The sequence below is a fragment of the Perca flavescens genome, chromosome 15 (genome assembly GCF_004354835.1).
Source record: "Perca flavescens isolate YP-PL-M2 chromosome 15, PFLA_1.0, whole genome shotgun sequence".
NCBI lineage: Eukaryota > Metazoa > Chordata > Actinopteri > Perciformes > Percidae > Perca > Perca flavescens.
Window position 1 is genome coordinate 25370978 of NC_041345.1, and position 26385 is coordinate 25397362.

At 39.6% G+C, this 26385-nt stretch overlaps 1 protein-coding gene across 16 annotated transcripts in view; it reads right to left on the reverse strand.

Annotated features, from left to right (window-relative positions):
* The window catches only part of rbfox1 (RNA binding fox-1 homolog 1), a 363925-nt gene that overhangs the window by 31962 nt on the left and 305578 nt on the right, over window positions 1-26385 (reverse strand). For 15 of the 16 annotated variants that reach the window (XR_003694410.1, XM_028599614.1, XM_028599615.1 and 12 more), the window contains 5 exons: window positions 14367-14513; window positions 14144-14197; window positions 11445-11537; window positions 5891-5951; window positions 2305-2358 (listed from right to left, as the gene is read on the reverse strand). Coding sequence is in view for 15 of the 16 variants with exons in the window: in XM_028599614.1 (XP_028455415.1) it covers window positions 2305-2358; window positions 5891-5951; window positions 11445-11537; window positions 14144-14197; window positions 14367-14513 (409 nt within the window). In the remaining variant the exon portion in view is untranslated. The remainder of the gene's footprint in view (window positions 1-2304; window positions 2359-5890; window positions 5952-11444; window positions 11538-14143; window positions 14198-14366; window positions 14514-26385) is intronic. The other variant, XM_028599612.1, reaches the window with a different exon arrangement.

The window sequence follows — 26385 nt, forward strand, 5'->3', positions numbered from 1 at the left end:
AGAGCTGGGGTGAGTGAAGGTTGAGAAGGAGATCGAGGTGCCATATCCAACCCTAATTATACATCTCTTCAAAAAGGAGATCTAATAAAATGCTAATAGAAACAGTGAATCATTCATTGACCTGATGAAAAATGGAAGGTTTAAGCCAAGGGATAAGAGTTTCTCAAAGAGAGACAAGGAGAGGAGTGAGGCTGGTAATTGTTCCTATTCATCTTTTGTCACCTTGATTTTAGGGCCGACTGGCCTGGCTGCCCTTAAAGTCACATTGATGACTCTTCCCTAACGCTGCACCACTCCGCTCTTCATACGGTCTTACATGAAAAGGAGTGCTTGGCATATACAGATAGAGTACAACTAGGACTCATTAGGACTTATACCATGGTCCGGGTGAATACTCAATTCTGATTGGCTGCAGGATGTCCATTAAAGGTCCCATGAAATGGTGCTCTTTGGATGCTTTTATATAGACCTTAGTGGTCCCCTAATACTGTATCTGAAGTCTCTTTTATATAGACCTTAGTGGTCCCCTAATACTGTATCTGAAGTCTCTTTTATATAGACCTTAGTGGTCCCCTAATACTGTATCTGAAGTCTCTTTTATATATACCTTAGTGGTCCCCTAATACTGTATCTGAAGTCTCTTTTATATATACCTTAGTGGTCCCCTAATACTGTATCTGAAGTATCTTTTATATAGACCTTAGTGGTCCCCTAATACTGTATCTGAAGTCTCTTTTATATAGACCTTAGTGGTCCTTGTTATGACCTCATAACAAGCAGATTCCAAAACGGCTCATCTGAGCTTTCATTTTCTCAAAGGCAGAGCAGGATACCCAGGGCTCGGTTTACACCTATCGCCATTTCTAGCCACTGGGGGACCATAGACAGGCTGGGGGAACTCATATTAATGTTAAAAAACCTCATAAAGTGAAATTTTCATGCCATGGGACTTTTAGGAAGTGATGTAGGACACCTACAAACAAGTGCTGACCGCTTTAAATAAATGTCCCCGGTCTTGTACCACAAGGAGAGCCTGCCAGAGCTTCTTGTATTTGGTCCGAAAGTCCGAACCATCCAAAAAAATATGCTTTCACACTATAAACGAACCGGACCGTGGTTCAGTTTGGTCCGGACCTAGACGACCTCTTTTGATCGGACCAAACTTTGATCTTTTGATCCGGACCGTGGTCCGAGGAACCTTTCTCACCTGCAATTTTGGTTCAGACCAAACTGAAAAGTCCGAAAGTCCGGACCAAATGAGGTAGGTGCGAAAACGCCCTAACTTTGATATTATCACGAGAGACCACCGTCTCAGTTAGTTTCTACGAACTGTAACTAGAAAATAATACCCATATTGTTGTTTGTTGTGTATACGACCCATATTCAACTCCAAAATGTGGGCAAAACCAGCATACAAAATCTGAGTTTTTTTTTTTTTTGGACAGTTTACAAAGATATCTTCAGTCTTCAGCACTGCCTTGTGAATCCTATTCTGCTCTGTGATGAAAACATCTGAACCAATTAACCACAAGATCAGGTCCTGGCCTCTATACTGAACAACTGCAACCATTACATATTAATAACATAACAGTATTAAATGACTAATACAGAAGAAGCCTAAACACACATACACGCCCCAATTGTATTTTGGATACTGGAAAGGTGAAACAAAGGTAAATCAATACAAAGCCACTTTGTAATTAAAAGAACGTGGGGGTGAATTAGGCAAACGACTGACTGGAGAAATTGAAACTATTGATTTTAATTTACAAAATATATTTCACACCTTTTAATGTCCTTGCAGAAATGGACTATTAGATTTCCTTCTGTCTTGTCCTTTGCTTTCTTTCACTCCTCCTCTCCTCTGCCACACTCTTTTATCTGTCTCTCTTGCTCTTATCACGAAAATTCAGGGAAATTTTTACCCTAATGGCCACGGTAAATGACAGGGTGGGGGAGGGTTGGGCAGTGGTTAAGGGTTGGTGGGAGGTGAATGCCGGGACGGCCGACATGCGGGTGGCAGTGTGGGTTGCAGAACGTGCGTTGTTTTGCAGCAGAGATGACATTGTGATTTAGCATTTGTGCGAGTCAGCATAGATCTCCAGGTATAAACAGACTTACTGGTTGCGGAGGAGAAAGAGGTGACGAAGGTTAAAACGAAGGGATGAGGGCTTGGTGGGGTTGGGGGGCTTGGGTGGAGGAGAAAATGAAGATGTCGAAGAAACTGAAGAACAAAATGGATGAGCAGGAGGAAGATAATGACAAAGGGGATGGTGACAGATGGAGAAGGGCATGTCCTCCTACCTGCATAGAATTCTGGGCTGTAGACAGCGCTGACCACTGGATTTAACTTCCAGCCTGAAACAAGACGGACAGCAAGACAAAGACAGGAGAGGAAGAGAAAGAGGCAGAACAGGAAACAGTGTTTTAGTTTAGCTTAGTTTATATGAACATATATGATGGTATTTAGAACACAGTATGGTTACATCAATGAACTAAACCTTTTGACGTCTCAGGCGTGGCTCAAAACACGTGCACGCTAGAAATAGAACCAACGGCTTATTTTCACGCGACACGCAAGCGTGTTGGAAGCGTTTCCATTCAAAATAGAATAGGAAAATATGTTTTATATGTCATTTTGACAGGAATACATTTAATAAATGACATTTTGATGTTTGAAAGTCTCTAAGTTTTCAAATAAATGCAGACATAAATGTAATAAAAAAAAAAAAAATTATCGATTTTCAAATATTGCACCTGTCAATACAGAACGAAATATTCTGTAGCCTGTTTTGCCGTCAATACGCCGACGTTGTCTTTGCTGTAATCAAATCAGTATATATTTATGTTTATGGGAAAGATACATGTGTACAGACAAGGCCAGCAGCAGCAGCACCGCGTCAGACATGTTTCTGGTGTGCAAAGACATACAAAACGCCACACAGCCGCCACGCTCACGCCACGCAGCCAGTGCGCAGGGGGGCCTTACATTCACATATGGCTAATTTTTCAATCGCCAATATGTTCGCCTTTATTACATTTTCTAAAGACAACAACAAAACATTTATATGGAACATATCTGGAACATTTTCCCTGGCAACATAAGATGTTCATATTGAACATACTCTATATGTAAGCCTAGGCAACTCAAAGTACTTGGTCAAAGGGATAAAAAAGATGAAATTAAATTAAAAATACTGTACTTAGGTAAAGCAGGGAGTACATTTTCACAATGACAATGCTAACGTGCCTATGTTAACTAGGTATACAGTTCACCATGTACAGGTTCACTATCTTTAGCATGACAGCATGCTAAGGTTGCTAATTAGCACAAATAAAAAGTACAGCTGAGGTTGATGAGAATGTCAAAAGTTGTGTAGGTATTTAAAATGAATGAAACAGAGTAAAACACATTTACATTGTGACCAAAAGTTAAAGGTCGAGAAAGTGATTGTGATGTCTGAACCAGATTTAACGGCTATCAATCCAATAGTTGAGACATTTCACTCAAAATAATCTCAAATATATGTGAACCTCATGGTGGCGCTAGAGGAAAAGTCAGCAATCACCAAAGTTATTAGGATAAATCTATGGGGGACAATGGAGGCGTGTATACATAGCAATCCGTCCAATAGTTGTTGAGATATTTCAGTCTAGACTAAAGTGCTGGGCTAACTGCAAGACAGACTTATTGTCATCCCTAAAACCCCTTCACTTCCCAAAATGCAACTCAATGATTTCACTGTTTTGTGAGGCCTTCCGCTGCCTGGGAAATGACCAGGCTTCCAAAACTCCATATCCCCAGTTTGAAAGCTTTTGGTTATATATTGTGTCTGTAAGGTAAGGAAACTCTGATGACATCATAAGACAAATGCATTAGTAACTTGAAGCATTAGACAGTATGCAAACTGCTGGACCTGGTGTCAAAACTGTATATGAATGTCACACTCCTAACTGCACTGGAATAAAACCTTCCAATAATCTGGGCAGCATTACATTTACTCCCTTTATGTATTAGCCAATGCAAATGAGTTGCATTTGAATGGAATTTGTAGAAGACAGTGTTGCAATGTGAATGTATTTATGCAACCTTGTGTTTTGATCAATGTTAGAAACGAATACAAAGTGAACAACTTGTTTAAACTAGCTAGCAATGACAGTGACAAAAATGAGGCAGGCAGGATTACTAATATTATAATAATAATAAAATAAAATGCTAGCTGCTTCTTTCCTCAGCTCCTTCCTCATCTTCTTCCCATTGGCCCAAATCAGCATTTCTTTGGGCTCTAGTAATTACAATGGTGTATAATCAGCCTGAACTGCCTGACTGATTTTTCTCTCCTCTTCATTAATCAGTCTAACATAGCTGTCCACCTGACCCATGCTTGTTGCCTTGTGGCTATTTTTTCTGTTGCTATTTATCTTAATTCTGGCACAGAAAGAGGATGTTGCCATGAATGTGCACAACAACGGAGCTTTTTGAAATACAGAAGAAATATGGGACAATACAGGCTGTATTTTGTGTGGAGGTTAAAGGAGAATTCCGGCCTATTTTTACCTGAATTTTGATCGCTATATATCTCCGAGTACTGTCGATAGGAAAAAAAAAAAAAAAAAAAACGAGCAAAATCTGCGCTAGCAAACTGGAGTTGCTGCAGCTACATTCAGAGCTCCCAGTTAGCTAAAATGCCAGCTCTTGGGGCATCTTATAAAGAGTGCCTTTGTGTCTCTTAACAGACACAAATGTAATTAAAATGTATGTGCAACATGAACAGGGCCCTATTTGGCATCTTTGCTTCTGCTTTCCCTCCCGTCGGTAAACAGTAGCAATGGCTTGAATGTAACAACGTTCATTAACATAAAATAGTTGCACACTATAGCTTTAAGTCAATATTAAGCTTTGCCTTGAAAGTGGAAAGGATTTTATCAGCTTTGCACATCTGAACACTGCAAATCTTCCCCATTTGTCTTTACACAACAGTTAAAGCTCTCTCAAGTTGCATGGGGATCAACATGCTTTATGGTGGGGAGGCAATGTTTATGATGATGTGCAGTGTTTGGCTTACACTAAACTTGTGTGTTCAATGTTGCTCCAATCAAAGTCTCCCACATGCCCTCTTCAAACAGTAACTGACATGTCATGGCAGTTTTTTTTTTTAAGAGTGGCTCTCTCATTGACACTCTCCCATAACTCTCCCATAAAGCTGTGAGTGGTAAAGCAGATACAAGTATATTTAGACACAGTATTTGAAACCCCTTGACTACACACAGGTAGCATATGTCCTCAATGCTCCCCTTCCGGGATTGCTCCGTTGCAGACGGAAATTCCGTAGGATTTCATTCATTTAGGCCGGATAGCCGTTGCCTCGGGCTTCCTTTGTGTCAGCATTTTAAACTCTGGTGGATTTCTGAGGACTATGGTTAACTGCTCCTCAGATCTCTGCAGGGTAAATCCAGACAGCTAGCTAGACTATCTGTCCAATCTGAGTTTAAAATGCGACTAAAACTACTTTTAAACGCACATGTTCCACCAAAACAAGTTCCTTCCCAAGGCTATTTTGCAGAATCGCCGTTCCTCCGTACGGCGTTTAGCACCGCCCAAGACGATTGTGATTGGTTTAAAGAAATGCCAATAAACCAGAGCACGTTTTTCTCCCATCCCGGAATGCTGTTTGGACTAGCCAGACCCTCTTTTGCAGTACTGCGGTGGAGGAAGGTCTGACAAAGAGAGACTAACACACAGGTAATCTCCAATCATGTGAATTGTAAAATCCATTGTCTGCACCAGTGATGATTTCTGGATGTCTTATACATAAAACAAATAAAACATGGGAAATAACAGTGGGGTGAATACTTTTAAAAGGCGCTGTAAACGTTGACTTGGCCTTACCATTTGCATATGGGTTGACAGTCTTCTTATTTGTCATTACTCGGGCTGTTGCATTGTTGACCTACAGCAGACAAAGAGAGGTCCATGACTTATGATACTTATACGTTATATACAGTGAGGAAAATAAGTATTTGAACACCCTGCTATTTTGCAAGTTCTCCCACTTAGAAATCATGGAGGGGTCTGAAATTGTCATCGTAGGTGCATGTCCACTGTGAGAGACATAATCTAAAAAAAAAATAATCCAGAAATCACAATGTATGATTTTTTAACTATTTATTTGTATGATACAGCTGCAAATAAGTATTTGAACACCTGAGAAAATCAATGTTAATATTTGGTACAGTAGCCTTTGTTTGCAAGTACAGAGGTCAAACGTTTCCTGTAGTTTTTCACCAGGTTTGCACACACTGCAGGAGGGATTTTGGCCCACTCCCCCACACAGATCTTCTCTAGATCAGTCAGGTTTCTGGGCTGTCGCTGAGAAACACGGAGTTTGAGCTCCCTCCAAAGATTCTGTATTGGGTTTAGGTCTGGAGACTGGCTAGGCCACGCCAGAACCTTGATACGCTTCTTACAGAGCCACTCCTTGGTTATCCTGGCTGTGTGCTTCGGGTCATTGTCATGTTGGAAGACCCAGCCTCGACCCATCTTCAATGCTCTAACTGAGGGAAGGAGGTTGTTCCCCAAAATCTCGCAAAACATGGCCCCGGTCATCCTCTCCTTAATACAGTGCAGTCGCCCTGTCCCATGTGCAGCAAAACACCCCCAAAGCATAATGCTACCACCCCCATGCTTCACAGTAGGGATGGTGTTCTTGGGACGGTACTCATCATTCTTCTTCCTCCAAACACGGTTAGTGGAATTATGACCAAAAAGTTCTATTTTGGTCTCATCTGACCACATGACATTCTCCCATGACTCCTCTGGATCATCCAAATGGTCATTGGCAAACTTAAGACGGGCTTGACATGTGCTGGTTTAAGCAGGGGAACCTTCCGTGCCATGCATGATTTCAAACCATGACGTCTTAGTGTATTACCAACAGTAACCTTGGAAACGGTGGTCCCAGCTCTTTTCAGGTCATTGACCAGCTCCTCCCGTGTAGTTCTGGGCTGATTTCTCACCTTTCTTAGGATCATTGAGACCCCACGAGGTAAGATCTTGCATGGAGCCCCAGTCCGAGGGAGATTGACAGTCATGTTTAGCTTCTTCCATTTTCTAATGATTGCTCCCAACAGTGGACCTTTTTTCACCAAGCTGCTTGGCAATTTCCCCGTAGCCCTTTCCAGCCTTGTGGAGGTGTACAATTTTGTCTCTAGTGTCTTCGGACCGCTCTTTGGTCTTGGCCATGTTAGTAGTTGGATTCTTACTAATTGTATGGGGTGGAGAGGTGTCTTTATGCAGCTAACAACCTCAAACAGGTGCATCCAATTTAGGATAATAAATGGAGTGGAGGTGGACATTATAAAGGCAGACTAACAGGTCTTTGAGGGTCAGAATTCTAGCTGATAGACAGGTGTTCAAATACTTATTTGCAGCTGTATCATACAAATAAATAGTTAAAAAATCATATTGGGATTTCTGGATTTTTTTTTTTTTTAGATTATGTCTCTCACAGTAGACATGCACCTATGATGACAATTTCAGACCCCTTCATGATTTTCAAGTGGGAGAACTTGCAAAATAGCAGGGTGTTTAAATACTTAATTTCCTCACTGTATATAGTAAGTGATACACTTGTTAGAGTAAATCTGCATGCATAGTTTTCTAATGTTGTAAACAAAGAAAGCAGTACAATGTATCACGGCAAACACCCATGTCATTTGTGTGTTTTCGGAATCACATTCAGAAACACTTAAAACACATCCAAAACAAATCAGTTTTCTTTCTCATTTGCATATGTTCTATCTTATGACGTTTTCTGGCATGCTCTCCCCAATTATAGTGACATTTCAATAACATTCAGACAAAAGTAAAGAAACAACAGATGCACTTGGCAAAATGATGTTTTGTAAATGTATAGATACATGCGGTGGCAGGGGAGAAGGAGAAAAAACAGACAAAGGAAATGTCATTGGGGAAGGGGAGAAGACAATATGTTGGGAGCATTATGCAACATCCAGTTAACCTTAAAACGTGAGAAGAACTGTTGTGACGAAAGCAACACAAAGCATTCACACTCAGACAACAGTCTCTCTAATTCATTGCAAGAATAATTATTGAGATCAAAAAACAACCAAAGAAAATAGATGTACTCAAATAAACCAATCAAGTCAATCAATCAACCAATCAAACCATTCCAAATTCAAACGACAGCTAACAGGGTAAAAATAAAACAGGGGTGCATTGTCTTCCAAAATAAAACAAATTAATAAATGGGTTTCCAACAATCTCAGATAGATGTGCAAACGAATTCAAATCTCAGTCAGTATCGCTCGCACACGCAGCTTCAGAAGAACACTTAGTGAATGGGCACGCACGCCGACACGCAAGAAAATATGTATGTCAATATACAGCATCAACTCAACCACAATTCAAAAAGAAATGTCACGTGAGTTTTAGCGTTGCAAACGTTCCAAAGAGAGAGGAGGAGAGAGAGGAAATGCTGGCAGAATGGCTTGTTCGCCCACACTTACCATTCCGCAAACTTGTTTGTGTACTGTTACCGTTGTAACTGTGTTGGATGGGGCCCTAAACAAGCTACCGTTGGAAAAATGGTGGGGGAGGAGGGGATGAGAAAGGAATAAGCAGCATCTTACTCAGGTGGCCAAGAAAACTTTGCAATCATTCCTCTGCACAAACGCTCTCTTTCAGGTCTCTCTCTATACAAGCAGTCAGCTGCTTTCTTAAAGCATAACTCCGACCATTTTGTCTGGACAAGCGGTCTTCATCCATCATACTGATTGATTAGGCCAAAAACTTCTCATTTGCTTTTCTATAGAGATAACTACATATTGGTTGAGCTCTCAAATAGAGTCCTATAGAACCACTCTGAAGGCACCTGGAGCATTTTTCTTTTTTTTTTCCAACACAGATTCATTGATTTGTAATGAAAAACAAATATGTGTAAATGAATGTCATCTAAAATTCTATTTATTTAATGACGTTCTGAAGTTTCTTGGGCCATTGATTTTGCATTTACTTTTCACAGACATACTACTTCACTAGTACATAAATTAGTGTACGTACTGTAGTTGTCAAATCACGCTATCAATTCAGTAGGAATGATTCAAGATAAACTATAAGAATAAAAACTTGTGTAGTGTATTGCAGAGAGCAGGTGGATGGGGGCTGAGAGGAGTTCTACCTTGAGCTGATAATTTCCTTCTGTTATGACGCGGTCTGTATCCGGATACATTATATTGATAATGACGTCTCACTGGAATGTCAATATGCAAATTAGGTGGGCAGAGCTGTCAATAAACTTGGTGAGATCAGGTCAAAGGAAGGCTGCGTTCAGCCCTGCATGAAGAAACTCAGCCACCACATTCACTTGAATGAGGCCAATGCATAGGACTCTGGCATAAAAAATTCAAGCTTGTCAGCCAAAACAGTTTAATCTGGCTCATGTTTTGCAGGACTTCAACGCAACATCATCCGGCAAGGCACTGCAGTGGCCAATCCAATACAAGCAAGCATAGTATTTGTACTGTCTACGTTGTGGTCGTAGTAATGAAAGATACAATAATTGCCACCATAATAAGTTTCCACATAGTCCCTTTATGGGCCCACATGGCCTACATCAAGATGCAGTGTACTTCAAGAGTCTAGAGGTCTGGAACAGGTACTGATGTGGGCCTATAAAGCCTCTTGAGATTTGGGATAACTTGGAAATGTGAGGATCAAAATTTGGAAGCTGTGTGAAGTTGAATAAATCGGTCTTCAATCCAGCTACAATACAGTCTATTACAGCATGTCAGACTATTTAGGTTTTTCAATTTAAGAGGTGCTGATGTTGGATAGCAATACTATGGATTACCTGTGTCTGGGAATAACCTTCTGGCATTACATGTACCCACAGTTAGGTGTAGGGTATATTACCCTATATCTTGAAGGGATTGTTGGTTGGATTAATAATTCTGTTCGAGATTACTGCTTCCCAATGACACAGCACATTTGCTACACAATGCAGGAAGGTGTGGTTGAAACTTTGACTGCAATTTGTTCGCTAAATAAATATCGCTGGAGTCACTACCTCAAGTGAAGAAGTTTGAATATCTCATGCTTTTGTTAACATGTGAATGTAAAATGGAGCGCAAGGTCATACCTTGTACCAGACATGGTCTGGTGAAAAGGTAGCTGATCCTGAAGGAAAAGCTCTCCATTTACCACTCAATCTAGATCCCAAACCTCACCTATGGTCATAAGCTCTTGGTAATGACCCAAAAAGTTTTATTTTTCAGGTTAGACGTAGAGGGAGAAAATCGGCAGGGATAGAACGGCTTCTCTGTCACATCAAAAGGAGCTTATTGGGGTTCTGATGGCGATTCCTCCTGGCCTTCCTTCGTTTCTGTGCAGGTACTCTGGGCAAGTCCGCTGGGAGGAGACCCTAGGGAAGACCCCAGAACACGCTGGACGGATTACATATCCCATCTGGATCCCCCAGCAAGAGCCAGAGGAAGTGGCATCTGGGCCTCTGGATAAGCGATTGAAAGTGGATGGATGAATGGAGGAGACTTGCTGTGGTGCCAGGGTATTATAGCCTTTGTCAGGGTACAACAATAGAAATAATTTATTTTATATCTGTACATACAACAGGTGTAGACTTTGCCTGGTATGAAGGATTAGCAACGAAAAATTCCAACTGCAATTTGATAAATGGACAGAGTTATGCTTCAAGGCTGGTGTTGTCTAGCTGTTGTTCCTCTGAGTGGACACAAGACATTGAAATGGCACTTAAGGATTGTCATGCTACTGTACTAAATTAAGTTAGTTGTGATCCTTGCATTTTGCTCTCCACGTGTCTCTCAAATTTCTAAGTACTTCCTCTGTCCATGGATAAGCAAGATTTGAGTACTTTTGGGGGGGAAGCTCCTTCCTTTATTAGATATATATAAGAACATCTTTTCTTTAGAACATTTATGACCAAACTCCAAAGCAATCTTTTGCACCTTTTTAAACACAGATATGTTTATCTATAATGCTGAGTAGTGTGGATTTTCACTTTTAAACCCCGAATTAAGGCTGAATGCCTTGACAGTACAAAATCAAGTAAAACAGGAAAAGGGAACAAAAAATTTAACAAACAAAAAATAAAAGTCTTTCAAATACAATAATGTTGTACTAGTAATATGTGGACATTTATTTGTGTTTTGGAATGAAACAGCACAAGGAAAGGGAAATTACGAGGCTTGGATGACTTGACAGTTTGATGTCATGGGAAAGATGTCAAGGTGGGATGTGGCAGTAGACTGTCAAACGCTCACACACACACACACACACACACACACACACACACACACACACACACACACACACTACACAATGACGCACATACCACACAGAGGAAAAGGAGGACAGGGAGAAGGAAGAAGTATTTGAGAACATGCACCTCTATTTTACGGCCTTCTACCACGGTGCCGTGTAATTTCTCCCTGGCCCTGTCGGCGTCCACGCTATGCTCGAACGTTACGAACCCAAAACCCTGCATGCAGGACGGAAAGAGGCAAGAACAACATGCACATTATTTTTTGACATATCATACTTGACATTACAGTGATACAACTGCTTGCGTGAATAGGATCACATTAGATGATACAATTTTCTGCTTCTATTTCTGTATCCTGTAATAACCAATATCCTAAATTATCACACAAGTCTGGAAAGAAAAAGCTAATTCATTAATGAGAGGAAACTGACACTTCGCAGAGCCCTGCCCCCCTTAGGTACTGTTACTATATTTGTCAAGTTTTCCTTTCTAACATTGCACAAATTTAGTTGCAATGTTAGGGCTGTGTAGACAAAACACCCACACAGGTATGTTTATACTGCACTGGGTGCCTGCACATTTCAGACAGATGTAGATTAAATCAGGCTTCTCATTCTTAGTCAGTAAACATTAATACATTTTACATTTTGAGTTGGTTGGAAACCCCGCTAATGGGTATTCAATATGCACCTGGGGGCCACATACATGATAGCATGCTAAAAGACTAAGGCAAAAGCTGCATGTTCCAGGCAAAATATTGAGTTTAGCTGGGGGTTTTGGAGTGTACATTTCCAGCATCAGGGAAAAGCTCCTAAAGTTAGCCTGTACGCTGATATGGCATAATCCAGGACCAGCTCCCATGCAGTGATGTTCCTGTCCTGAATGGGGGTTTAACTAACATGACCTGTAACCATAAAAAATAATATAGGTAGCTAATCATGTGCTCTTTGGCCTTGGAATTAATGCTAACATTAGAGTGCATACTGCAGATAGTAAGCTACATAGCATGCTAATGTTAGTGGCTTATGTTTGAACAGTCAAACACCCTATTTGATCCTTTCCTTACATTTTTGCTATGTTTTCTAGTGATGTCCAAAAGAAGCTTTATCAACCGCTAATTGTATTTGTTGACCCCACTAGATGGCGCCCTAGAAAAGCTCAGTGAATGATAATTCAGTGTGCTTTCAACCCTTTGTTTAACAGAGAGCGCCATCTAGTTGGCTCAGAAGATAAAGAAAATGGTTAATGAAGTTTCGTGAAGTTTCAACTGGCCATCACTAATGTTTTCTGGTTTTGAAAGGTGAATAAAAGATACAACCCTGCAAACTCTTTGGATACTTAGTATCGCTCTTACCAAAGTCCCATGTACACTGCTTTTTTATATTCACAAATGCAAAGCTTGACAGGCCTGTTGCCCTTTGTTTAGGTTGCTAAGCAATGATTGGACAATTGCTGTTCAGGGGAAGAGTTTAGTGAACGGTCATTTTATTCACAATTGTTAGTTATTGGAATTTAAGCCTCCCATTCTTTTTTCCCATTCATTACCTACAATGTCCCAGTAAATATAGGGCTCCAGGGTTAATAACATGGCTCAATAATAAAAGCCTGATTTTAAAGCAGAGGTTTATGACAATTGCATGAAATGTATAATTCATCTACTGCAATATTCCCGTACTGTAAGGTAGTTTGGCAAATAGATTCCTTTGATGAAGTCAGAAAAGAGTAAATTAAATCTGCCAAAAGAATGAAGGGAAAATAAACTTCTTTATTGCATGGCATCAGCAATAAGAAAAAAAGACTATATAACCAAATCAAAGCACATCAGCCAAACTAGGAGCACACAAATAGCAAATAATCATATTTTAAAAATCTCAAAGGAACTTAAGGACTTTAAGACACTTCATCGTTGATAGACAATAGTCAAGCTCAGTATAAAAGAAGGAAGGCATTTTAATATTCCAGTATTGATCAGCCATATCTCTGTGGTTTGCTAATGAAATAGAGAGAAAATACACTTATTGAACTTTGAAAATCAATCTACATTTTCATTAATATCATATTTTCCCTCATTAATGTGATTTATCATGAAGTATATCATTGACCACACATATCTTGTAGCTTAGCAGCTTGTTTTATAGCATTAAAATATTAGCCTTTTCTCTTTAAGCGTTCTTGTCTGTACATGTGTACTCATGGACTCATGAAAGTTATTGTTGTGTAGGCAGTCCCAGTTCAAAATCCACATGTAGCCATGTATGGTCCAGATGCCCTAAAGTGTTCTTGCTCTGGCCAGTTAATGGAGAAAGCTTTGAGACATGGCTTGAGTAAACTTTGGGAGGACAAATATCCTGGTAACTGTACAAGTGCAAATGGTATTGTGTCCCCAAATACAGTTTAGATTTTTTTCAGGTAAGAAATCAACCATTTAGAGCTCATAGTCTCTAAATCTAAAATTGTACCTACTCGAACACTTGTTCCAATGTTTTCAGAGAAGTGAGGGCAAGGCTGGTTGGTTATCTCAGGAGCTGGCCTTCTAGATAAAGTGTGGTGTACGATATCAACTATGGTTTGAATGAAAATATACATTACAGTGATAAATATCTGTACAGTTATCTTGAAACGTAATCACCTGAGCCTAGCTGAGGTGGTGATGTCAGCAGGAATGCTGTAGGGCAACGTTCCATCAAACAAGAATTTAAACCTGTGTGCTGATTGATTTTACTGGACTAGACAAGTCTGAAACAGTTACTACAAAGGTAAAAGAAATTAAAAAAATAAAAACAATTTAGACACGCAAAGAAAAAAACAGAAACACTATGTACCTTGGAACCACGCTCGTTGAAGATGATTTCCACATCTAAGATTTTACCAAATTGCTGTAAAGACAAACGAGAGAAACATCTCAGTGATTGATTTTTCTTCTTATTATCAATTCAACAGAAAATTAAAACCCAACCATTTTTACTGATCCTAATGTCTTTTAACACATCAGCCTGTCGTGTGTCAAACTTCAGAAATTTCATGTACCTCAGATGTTGTACTTACGCCGAACATTTGCCTGAGGTCTGGGTCTCTAAACCTGAAGGGGATGTTTGAGACATGAAGTCTCTTGGGCTGGGCCTTGCTGTCTGTGCTTTCAGGTACAGTCTGTGTTGGTGGCTGAATGTCCGTCTGGGCTGCATCATCTGTCTGCTGGAAAACAGAATAAAGGACACTGAAAGATGTACTTTATGAATACAATTTTACAAGATCATTGACATTCTGTAACATGAAACTGTTACGGTTGCTTGACTTCAAGATCATATGTAGATTTTCTTTAAATCTGTAATTATTTAAAATATTTATGGAACTTCAGTCATCAAGTATAGCGCGTTCCATTTGTACTCGGAAGTCGGATTTCTATGCTCGGAACTCGGGCAACCACCCCAAGCTAAAAATCCAACATGGCTGCTCCGTGCATCAACAGTTGTGAAAGCTGTAGTAACATACAGTTATAAGCACTTCTGTCTTATTTGTGTCTCACTAAATCAGTTGTACACACAGCGCTGTCCATATTCTATCAGTGGACATGTTGTTACGCTGTAATGCGTAATGCGTTGTTATAAACTGGAATTGCTAACAATGGCTAACTTGGCTAGAGCTAATGAAAACAATGAAAATCCGACTTGTAAATGGAAGGCATTCAACTCGAGTGAGACGTCATTCCCAGCTCCGAGTTCCGAGGTAAATGGAACGCACTATAACAGGTGGTGAATGAGACAAGAGAATCATCCAATTCCATTATTTTTTCTTTTAACTTGCTGTCAGTGAGAATGTGTCCCATTGTGTAGATTGACATTTGCTGCCTGTGATCAACTTCACCTGCATTCTATCAAATATCTGATCAGTTTTACGATCTAAAGTACAGCTTAAAGGACTGACAAGAAAGGCTGGAAGAAAATGAAAGACTTTCTTCTACAGCAGTCTGGCAAATTAGATCAGGTCTCTGGCACAGTGCTGGGATCAGCTGTTCATGTAACGGACACAAAAGTAATGGCGACTGGTCAGAAGGCATTGGTATTTAAGTTTTATTATCTGTTTATAACAATATCATGACAGAATTTGTCTGAATGTTGCTGTTAGGAACGGGTATATACAATATTTTTTTCATATAAATCAGCTTCCTAACCAGTAAAGTAAAAATCAGATGGTTTAGTGGCCGTCTGTGAAGAAGGCAAATAATGTTATGAACTTGTGCTGATAAGTAAGCATCTGAGCTCACACAACAACATCATAAATGTGCATGTGTGTTTCCAACTTTGAAAAATGTATAGTTCAGATGTTACGGGTTCCATTTGACGCCCTTGCTGCCTCTTAAAAGCGGTACCGCTGTGACGGTAGGCGGGGGATTAAATGTTGGCTGCACTTGGTAACTGTAGACGGTAGGTCGCAGCAGTATGCTTGAATCTTGTTGACAGGATTTCAGGATTTAAGAATATTACACTCTCCGACCACAAAGTGGGTTGCAATAGCAGAGTGGCGCTGTCCGTATTTCAACTTCAGTGAAAACTTTAGCCAAAATATGATATACTTGTGTCTTGTTACGTTTGTAGTAGGGATGCACCGAATCCCGATTTTTGGGGTTCGGTCGAATACCGAATCCACTGGTTACGTTTCTGTCGAAACCGAATACCGAAGCCTACTCCCATCCTCAGTCCATTAACACAGTAAACACATTAATGAAGTAAACAACGTCCACAGCCTCTAAAATAGTTAAATGTAACAACTTAATGTTGAATTCAAACGTTCTTTTCACATCGTAGGAAAGCACATCGCTATCGCCAGATGAGTGACAATTTTGTTTGGCAAATTTCCGCTAACCAGTGTATGATGAAGGTGTTGTGAAATGTTTGTTTACAGTTTTTTTTCGATTGCTAAACGACAGTGGGCACAACTGGAGTCACAGGTGCAAAACTCTAACTACAGTCTGCACAGCAGCAGTTCACGTGGACCAAACTCCAGTTCATTTCTCATCGCTTGAACACAGTTTTCAAAACTCTACACACTTATCCCATGACTGTAACCACAACGTGCACAACACTGTGGATTTACAGCACTTTGTTGAAATGCTAACGCACTGCTGTCAAAACTGTTAACCACACATTCAAAACAGAATAGATTTCAACCTGGTGCCTACTGCTGATTAGAATTTCAGCTGAAAGCCTAAGCAGGTGTCTTCTTTTAAACTAGTTAGTGAACATATATGGTATTTATCTAGAGAAAGCTCAGCAAGACTTTTTTTTTTAGCTGAGAAGCTAGATGCAAAATATGTCTGTCAAGCTTAAGTTCACTTTATTGTGTGTAAAACTGCAACATAATGAACAGTAAACGTTCACAGCAAAAGACAAGCGTTTTTGGTCGTCATTCGAAGCCATTCCACTACAGACGGCAGAAATTAGAAAGCTAACGTTAGCTAACGTAGCCTAGTAGGGTTCAGTTCGGTGGAACAAAATTCTAAGGTTCGGCAGAAACCGAACCCCTTCAAAAAGGCCAATATTCGGCCGAATCCAAATCCAAATCCTGGATTCGGTGCATCCCTAGTTTGTAGTAGTCTTGCTTTGCCAGACCTTCCTCCACAGCGCTGCTGAGGAAGGTCTGGCTAGTCCACACAGCATTCCGGGATGGGAGAGACACTGCTCTGGTTTACTGGCATTTCAATTCCAATCACAATCAGCATGGGCGGCGCTAGGCGCCGCACGGAGCCCTGGTGCCTTTGCAAAATAGCCTCTAGAAGGAACTTGTTTTGGTGAAACGTGTATGTTAAAAAATTGTTTTAGTGGTGCAACAGAAAACTTTGATTGGACAGATCTGGACAGTCTAGCTAGCTGTCTGGATTTACCCTGCAGAGATCTGAGCCTTTTTTTTTTAACTTGGTCCTTGACAGTCAGATTAGTTCCCACATTAATAACTCATATTATGTGAGAACACAGTAACAGACCTTAGGCTACGGATCCTCAGAGCCCATGAATTAGAAAGAAGCTATAAATGGTGCATGAGACGAAGAAGTTCAAGTATCTTTTTATTTACATGTTTTTGGAGGGGGCATTTTAGGCCTTTAATTCCACAGGACAGATGAAGACATGAAAGGGTAAAGAGAAGGGGGATGACATGCAGCAAAGGGCCGCAGGTCGGAGTCGAACCCGCGGCCCTGCGCCAAGGAGTAAACCTCTATATACAGTGGTGCTCATAAGTTTACATACCCATGCTAAAGTTGACTAAAAAGATGAATAAAAAAAATCATCTTTTGGTAATTGATCTTAATGCCTTAATTAAAAAAATGAGGGAAAATCCGACCTTTTAAGGACACCAATTTTTTTGTGCGAATGAATAATATATTGTAAATATTTATATATATATATATATATATATATATATATATATTCCTTACCCCTATGTTAAATTCCCATAGAGGAAGGCAGATTTTTATTTTTTAAAGGCCAGTTATTTCATGAATCCTGGATACTATGCATCCTGATGAAGTTCCCTTGGCCTTTGGAATTAAAATAGCCCCACATCTTCACATACCCTTCACCATACCTAAAGATTGGCATGTTTTTTTTTTTTAGTTAGCCCAATAGCTGGTTTGGTTTGCACTGAGAAATGATATTGTGGAAAGTACCCCATTGGTGTCCTTAAAAGGTCGGATTTTTCCTAATTTTTTAAATTAAGGCATTAAGATCAATTTCCAAAAGATGATTTTTTTATTCCTCTTTTTAGTCAACTTTAGTATGGGTATGTAAACTTATGAGCACCACTGTATATATATATATATATATATATATATATATATATATATATATATATATATATATATATATATATATATATATATTTGTATATATATATTATATTATATATTATATATATTCATGAGTGAGGGTAAAATGGAGCTTGAGATGGATGCGGTCAACAGTGATGCCGGCGTAGTACCGGACCGTTACGGTGAAGAGGGAACTGAGCCAGAAGGCAAAGCTCTCGACTTACCAGTCCATCTACGTTCCAACCCTCACCTATGGTCATGAGCTTTGGGTAATGACCAAAAGAATGACATTGCGGATATAATCGAATGAGTTTCCTCCGTAAGGTGGCTGGGCTTAGAGATAGGGTGAGGAGCTCCTACATCCGGAGGGAGCTCGGAGTAGAGCTACTGCTCCTTTGTGTCAAAAAGGGGTTAGTTGAGGTGGTTTTTGATGCATTTCCAACTTTGAAGAGACTCAGGGGTAGACCCAGATCATGCTGGAGAGATTATATATCTCGTCTAGCCTGGGAACACCTTAGGGTTCCCCAGGAGGAATACCTTGCTTATCCTGCTGCCCCCGCAACACGGCCCCGGATAAGTGGATGAAAAAGGATGGATGGAGACAAAATCAAGTTTGAACTGGAAAGAGTTAAATATGCAAACACACAGGCATAATAGATGCTCATGCACGCATATAAAGAGTACCAGCAGCAGTCAGTGTTTGTCCTTTAGCTCACAGTGTGAGTGAGATCAATGGCTGTTAAACAGGAGAGGACTTCACAGTCTCCTGTTACACTGCAAGTGTGTATGTCTGAGTGTTACAAGAGCTGTTGGTGTGTCTTTTTGCTGGCATTAGAGCTAATCTATTTATGAAGTTTTCATCAATTAACACACCCATATAGAGACAGGGGAGGATAACATACAAGATAAGGATAAGGCTATAATGCAATCCCATACAAAACATCCAAAACTGGCCTAAAAGGCAGCGTGTATGTGTGTGTGAGCTTAAAAAGAGGCAGCATAAGGCCAGCAGACTGCAAGTCTTCCATGCAACGCATAGGTATATACCGGCACATATGGAAAGGAGTGTACACACACACACACACACACACAGAAGCAATTGCCATCTGTGCAGTGCTCCTCTATGGTAGCGACATCCGCCTACACTCGCAGTGAAAAAAAATTAAACAAACAGAGTGAGACAAAGCATCTCATCTCATCCATTTTGGCATCAGAAACTGATACGTGAGGCCAGGCCAGGCTGAATATAGCGTGGTCTGAGACATATTGGAGATATCAAACAGAGATGATTTCTAACATCAGGTTCTCAGATAAGAGACAATGAAATGTAACCTGGAGTAACAATGTAGTGAAAAGGCAGCCTGTTAAAAAACATATAAATGATAACTAAAAAAGGAAGGAAAACAGAAATAAAAACCACAACCCTGAGTCAAAAGCCTCGCTAGAGCTTTAAGAAACTGCAATGTTCTTTACATGCTACTAGTGATGTCCAAATGAAGCTCCATGAACCATTAGTTGTTTTTGTTGACGCCACTAGATGGCGCTCTTGGTTTAAAGATTAAAGGTGCCACACGTATTTCATGACTTTGTGGTAATGTCTGAAGTTCTACCATGGACTCTAATATTTTTTGTGGAAAAAATGCCTTTGTTACCTTGTTTCAAGCCATTCTAGCATGGTATAGAAAGCCTACAGGAAGACTCAGCTCGATTTCTGCCAGTTCTCGTTAATATTCAACATGCTAAGCTGTTTGAATCTGATTGGCTAACAGCTAGCCATGAGAGCCTGGCTTTCAGAATCCTTTACCCAGCGACACTGGGCGAGCTAATGAATAGTAATGAGCTCAGGCAATATGATGTCAGACTGACCAACTTTTGTAATTGACCGGATTTCTCCGCTTATTTCTTTTCAGTGGCTAGAGCTGACAAAAGAGGTAGCAGTTCATTTTCACATTCACAACATAACACAAACACATATGGACCTAACATTTCTCAAAAAATGCAAGTAAAAACGGTTTTGTATGGCAGGGCACCATTAAGGAATGATAACTTTGTGTGCTTTCAACCTTTTGTTGAACAGAGAGCGCCATCTAGTGGGCTACAAAAATAAATAAAATGCTTCATGAGGCTTCAACTGGCCGTCACTACATGCTACATAAGTATATTAGCATAGACCACACAACATACCAACCTCTAGAAAAACGGATGGGCCTGTGAGTTAAGATTTTCCTCTCAAACACATTTTTTTTTCACAATTCTACCTATCAGTACAGGGGATAAAGAGCTCCACGTGACCAGGGGCTTTTATGGCTGTCAATATAGCCAGTATCTAACATTAGCTACTCCGCTGTGCTGTGGTGTAATGTCTGACTATGTGAGACTAGCATCTAGCAATATTGTTGGATGCTGCGGTCTCAATCTGTCTCAGTCTGGGGAGGAGGGGGCGGGGGAGACGACTCTCTCCAGTATTTTGAATTTGGACTGCAGTAACTACTTTAAAGCTGTCGGTATTACATATTGCACCTTTAAAGCCAGAGAACTCAGATGGGCTCATCCATCAATTTTCACTTTTGTTTCTGAATATTGGCTATACAGTATGTCTGGAAATATATATTGCACTATGAAATATACATCAGTAATGTGGGTTTGATTGCAAATTTCTAAAACTCCAGTTTCTCTCTGTCCTACCCCCTCTCGCTTGTGGGGCTCACATTGAGGGGAGAGGAGGTTGACGTTGCTCTATAAACACTCCGACAAGATGAGGTCATTCTTCCTGGATGCATACACAGCATACACACTTACAGTACTGAGAGAGAGAGAGAGGCAGAGAGATGCCAATTTCCACCTCCAGCCACAAAACATTATGCAAATAAGTCCATCCATTAACAGGTTTTTACAATTTGTCGTAAGCTTTTTCCGATATTAAGTTCACTTTTTATAGACACTTGTAATGTTGCACAGGGGTATTCTATTTTTTCATTACTTTGGACAACAAAATGTGCTCGGTCGGCCACATTTTTAAAAACAGCGAGTCTCATTCAAAACCAACCACCACATTCATGCATATCTACAGCACACTATACAAATTTCTGAATGTTTTTTATAAACTATGACATTCATGTCCAAAACGGTGACAGTCACTATTATGGTAGTTTGGATCAATGGAAGTACATTTCCAGGATAATTGCCTGACATCCGCTTTCGCTCTGTCTGTGTTGCCATTCTCAAAATCTTTTTGCTTTGGGAAAAAGCAACACGCTGAAAATGGCACGTTCTAAAGTAACTTTGGATCGTGCAATAAGGCAAAGAACATGTTTACGGCATTTACCATCTAACTGGGACGTTTTGGGAACGATCGGTGGGATTGCTGTGGACGAAGTACATACGAAGATACACTGGTAAGAGCTAATGAGGTTTAACCATGTATCAGCTAATTTAAATAGCTCACGTTACTGTATTGTATGAACAGTTAATACAGTTAATAAATAAATTTTGCAGGTTGCAAATGTTCCACCAAAACAAGTTCCTTCCCGAGACTATTCTGCAGAGCCACCGTTGCTGCGTCCGAAGCTTAGCGCTGTCCAAGACGATTGTGATTGGTTTAAAGAAATGCGAACAACCCAGAGCATATTTCTTATATTTTTTCTTTGTCCAGAAATTAGGAAATTAACCAAATATGATAATATTGTTACAATTTGATTCCACTAATAAGAGATGCACTACATGCCTGTAAAGTTTCATGACTGCATCTTGCACGGTTATCGAGACAGGGGTGTAGAGTGGGGGGGCCAAGGCCACTTTCCTACATCCTAACCCCCTACTTCCAGTGCCCTTGTTTGGACCACACCCATTTTTGAACTCTGCCTTTATTTTGATCTCAGCTACACACCTGTAAAAGTTTCATGGCCGCACCTTGCACAGTTGCAATGCTACTGTGGTGACAAAATCTGGCTGCAGACGGACACAGAAATATAAACACTTATAAAAACCTACTTAAATCTGCCAGGAACACATTTGCCATGACACTCATGACTCACAATGTGAAAACAATACATAAGTCACTGTCGCAGCTGGTCACTATCACCCTACCAGCTAATTACACCTATTGTTAGAATTTTTGTATCCATTATTATTTTTGCTTTGTGTATTTTGTAGTGATGAGGTAAATTTAATTATAAGATGATTCACATGAACATTTATTTATGGCTTTTGGCTTATTTTAACATTGTGATGGCATGATTCAGATATTATAGCATATATTATACTGTATATTACATTTGCAGTGCAAAATTCTGCGCATGTGTTAAAAAATATATTTCCAGGGTGTTGAGCTCTTAGGGCCACCATAGTTTTGCCTAGGAAGAACATAACACTGTATCATTCTGAGGTTTGAAAACATATGGCATCTTGTTTGGGTCACGTTATTTTAGTTACTGCAAAAGAATGATCCCTGTGATATAATGCTGTATATGACATTATAAGATAATCGCATAAGCAGCATTTTACCGTTAGCAGATTGAGATAAAGTAAAGTACAATTACCACACAATTGTCAGAGTCTGCCAGTTACTTTGAAGCTCTTCACCTTAAAAGCTCTGAATAAGGACCTTTAGGAATGGGTATTTGGGGCTTCAGTCTGTGGAGCTAACGCTAATTCCTGCAGCAAGTAAAGAGCTGTCATCTACCTCTATATTAAAAGGAGCCGTCAGTCAGATAATAATACCAGTATTAGTCCAATTTTGAATGCCATGATTATAAAAAATGATAATACTTAAGTATTTTAAGTGTACCAATCATTTTTATTCTACTCAGGTCTGGTGTTTATTTCAAAGGAACAATTGCAAATAGATATATTGGTCATGTTGTTCAGCCTTATGTTTAATCCTGCTATTAAGCTTTTCTCCTTATTGCGATGACTCTGTCCTGTAATGTGGCATAAGCATATCATATATTGGAAAGTATCCCATGTAGACACAAATAAATATAATAATAATAATAATAATAATAATAATAATAATAATAATACATTTTATTTAAAGGCACCTTTCATGGCACTCAAGGACGCCTTACAAAATTTATAAAAACATTTAAAAAAAGAAAAAGAAAAATCAAACCAGTACAGCATCAAACATTAATCACATGAAAGCCTGCCTAAACAGATACGTTTTAAGACGAGATTTAAAAACTGAGAGACTAGAACTTCCACAGGAAGAGAGTTCCATAAGTGGGGAGCAGCATAGCCAAAAGCTCGTGACCCCATAGAAGCTGTCATAGTGCGTGGCAGAATAAGTGTAAGTGCAGAAGCAGATCTTAGAGAGTGGGAAGGATTGTGAATATGAAGAAGATCTTGAAGATATGAAGGAGCCAAATTGTGAAGTGCTTTGTAAGTTAAAAGCAAAACTTTAAAATCTACACAGAATTTAACCGGGAGCCAATGCAACTTATGTAAAACAGGAGAAATGTGTTCAAAAATGCGAGTTTTGGTAATGACTCGAGCTGCTGTGTATGTTGTACATAAGATCACCAAAGTTCTCAGTATCTTGCTTTCATGATCATTTGGGGAAGGAATTCACTGCTGGGGCAAACAGCTGAAGCATGCAGGAGGAAGAGAAACACAGAGTCCCAGACACAGAGAGACACACAGAGTAGATGTGGCTGAAAGAATGAGGAAAGGAACAGAGAAATAAAGCAGTGAGAGGGAGGTTTGATGATGTGGGGGAAGGAGTGCAGCAGACAGACTGACTGAGGGAGAACTGATGAGACTTCCATATGTACAGTATGCCGTCTCACTCTTTCCTCTGGTAAAATAGCCTCGGGGTTGTGTCAAAGAAATCCTCACACAACAATCTCAGCTTCCAGAACATAAACAAAAACTGCATTTCAGATAAAGGAGATTATAAATGAGTTTGAAAGATAAAAAAAAGAGCTTTGCGAGTCATTATCATACTACCTGTAAACTGTTACACAGTGCTCAACAATGGGGCTGCGGCGCTATCAGGTGGAGTCAGGTCTTCTCCTAATCCTGGGATGTTATCTGTTGTAATTCTTGTGATTTCTTTTCTACCATGACATCAAATCAAGACAGGGTGTCTGACTCATCCTGCTTTTTGGACACAGTGACGGAACCTTGACTGACCAATGGTCTTAATCTCATGATTGACACGGCTTGAATACATACTGGGAAAGCCGGCATCTGTCCCTGGTTTACTGTGTGTTGGCTGGTTTGTGCATATTTGACAAAGTGCAATTTTGGATTCTGACTGTGCATTACAAAATCAGATCATCAGGATTATTCCGGTTAATTACAACTTGAGTCTTGTTTTTGCAGTTCCATCATTTGTATCAATTATGATGTAAGTGTTGAGATCTGGAAACATGGTGACATGGAAGAAACTCGAGCAGTGAAGCAAACAGACAGGTTGTAAACAAACCAAGTGTTCATCCAGAATTGAACCACTTCATTTGGAGATAAAATAAGGGTGTCTTTTCTACTGTGCAAGGGGATGGGGATGTCTCAGTTTTTAAGATCCTATTTCTGTCTCCCTCACATTTAAACGTTCACGTTGATCGTCTTAATAAAATCTCTCCAAACATTGTCCCCCTGCTGTCGATTTGTCAGCAATGAGCTGTGTGGCGAATAGTGATGTCCAACTGAAGCTTCGTGAAACTTCATGAAGCATTTTCTTTATTTTCTGAGCCCACTAAATGGTGCTCTCTGTTCGACAAAAGGTTGAAAGCACATTGAATAATTTTTCTTTAAACCAAGAGCACCATCTAGTGGGGTCAACAAATACAACTAATTCATGAAGCTTCATTTGGACATCGCTAGCAATGATCGCAAACCGGGCAATAAGGGACATAGGTCCTAAAAATGTCTCTATTAAGTTAAATAAACATGATTGTAAGTAGGGTAACCACTAACAATACAGCAGAGCTTATAGAATTTCTATTTTTTATGTAGAAAATATTATGAAAAACACTAAAACCAATGTAACTATTTCTTAAATGCTGGTTTGATTTAAGTGTAACAAAAAATACAGATTCAATTTTATGTTCTTCTATTTATTTTTTACTCCATTGTGTCCCCACCACTTCTGAAACCAAACCTATCCACCCTTAGATTACATCTTTAGCCTTTGTTGCTCTTCCAATAAATTTGACTATAATCTGGAGGTTTTGTTTACAGCCTGCATGATCTTGTCTTAAAATGTAAAACCAGAATTATCCTTTGAATCTTTTGAGAATGTTAATCTTGTCACAGTTTGATATGGTTTATAGTTCACTGACTGAGCTGAAATGAAGGTGAGTAAGGTTCAGTTCATTCTGTCCCTACTATTTCAAAAGATCTGTGTGTAAAATACTGCTGACTAACTAACTAACCTGTGTACAGGTTGGCATAGGTGTTTGGACCTATACAGTAATTGTGTTGTTGATTTTGTTATAGCATGTTGTTATACTTCAGCATGTGTTGTTTTCATCTATGTCTCACTGCAGACATGTGTTTAAATATCTACACTAAGTAATCACCTTTTTTTGTAGGAGGATGTCTTATCAGATTGCTGTTTGCTCTATACTGACTTAAACAGACAGCTGTAAAGTATTTTTGGAATTACTCTACTTTAATCAGGCCCAGCCATGCATTCGTCAGTGGAGGTTAATCTTCGATTCAGATAAATGTTTATTGTGTGAATTGAGTTTAAAAGTCCAGCCGAAAAAGAAAACTAAGCAATTCTTTGCAGTGCAAAGGAAACACATTATTACTATGCAAAATATTAGCCATTTTTGTGACACTTAAGGCCATGGTGTAATAAATATTTATGAAAACGAACTAAGTTATAAATCCTGAGATCAAATGACAAGCAGGAGTTTTGTCGCCTGCACCGCTGTACTCGCATCTGTGGCATTATAAATCATATGAATTCTATTAAAACGGTGACTCAAAAATGGCCTATAGAGATCACTGGCAATAGTATTTAGAGAGCTGGAGTGCTGGTGTGATAATCAGATGACACTCAGAAAATAACCCTGTAGGGTCTGTTATAGTCGTACTATACAGCTAAATAGAAACACAATGGAGGGGATAGTTAGTGCCTTGGAGTGGAGCTCACCATCACCTGAATGTCCATTGACAGGTTGATCTGCCCTGTAACTGGTTATATTGGCATAAGTACTGATTTGAAATGGGACATATTTCAGGTTTGTATATCTTCAAAAGTGAGTAAGATTTATTGTAAACCATTACAAAACATGACATAACAGTAGCTACTGT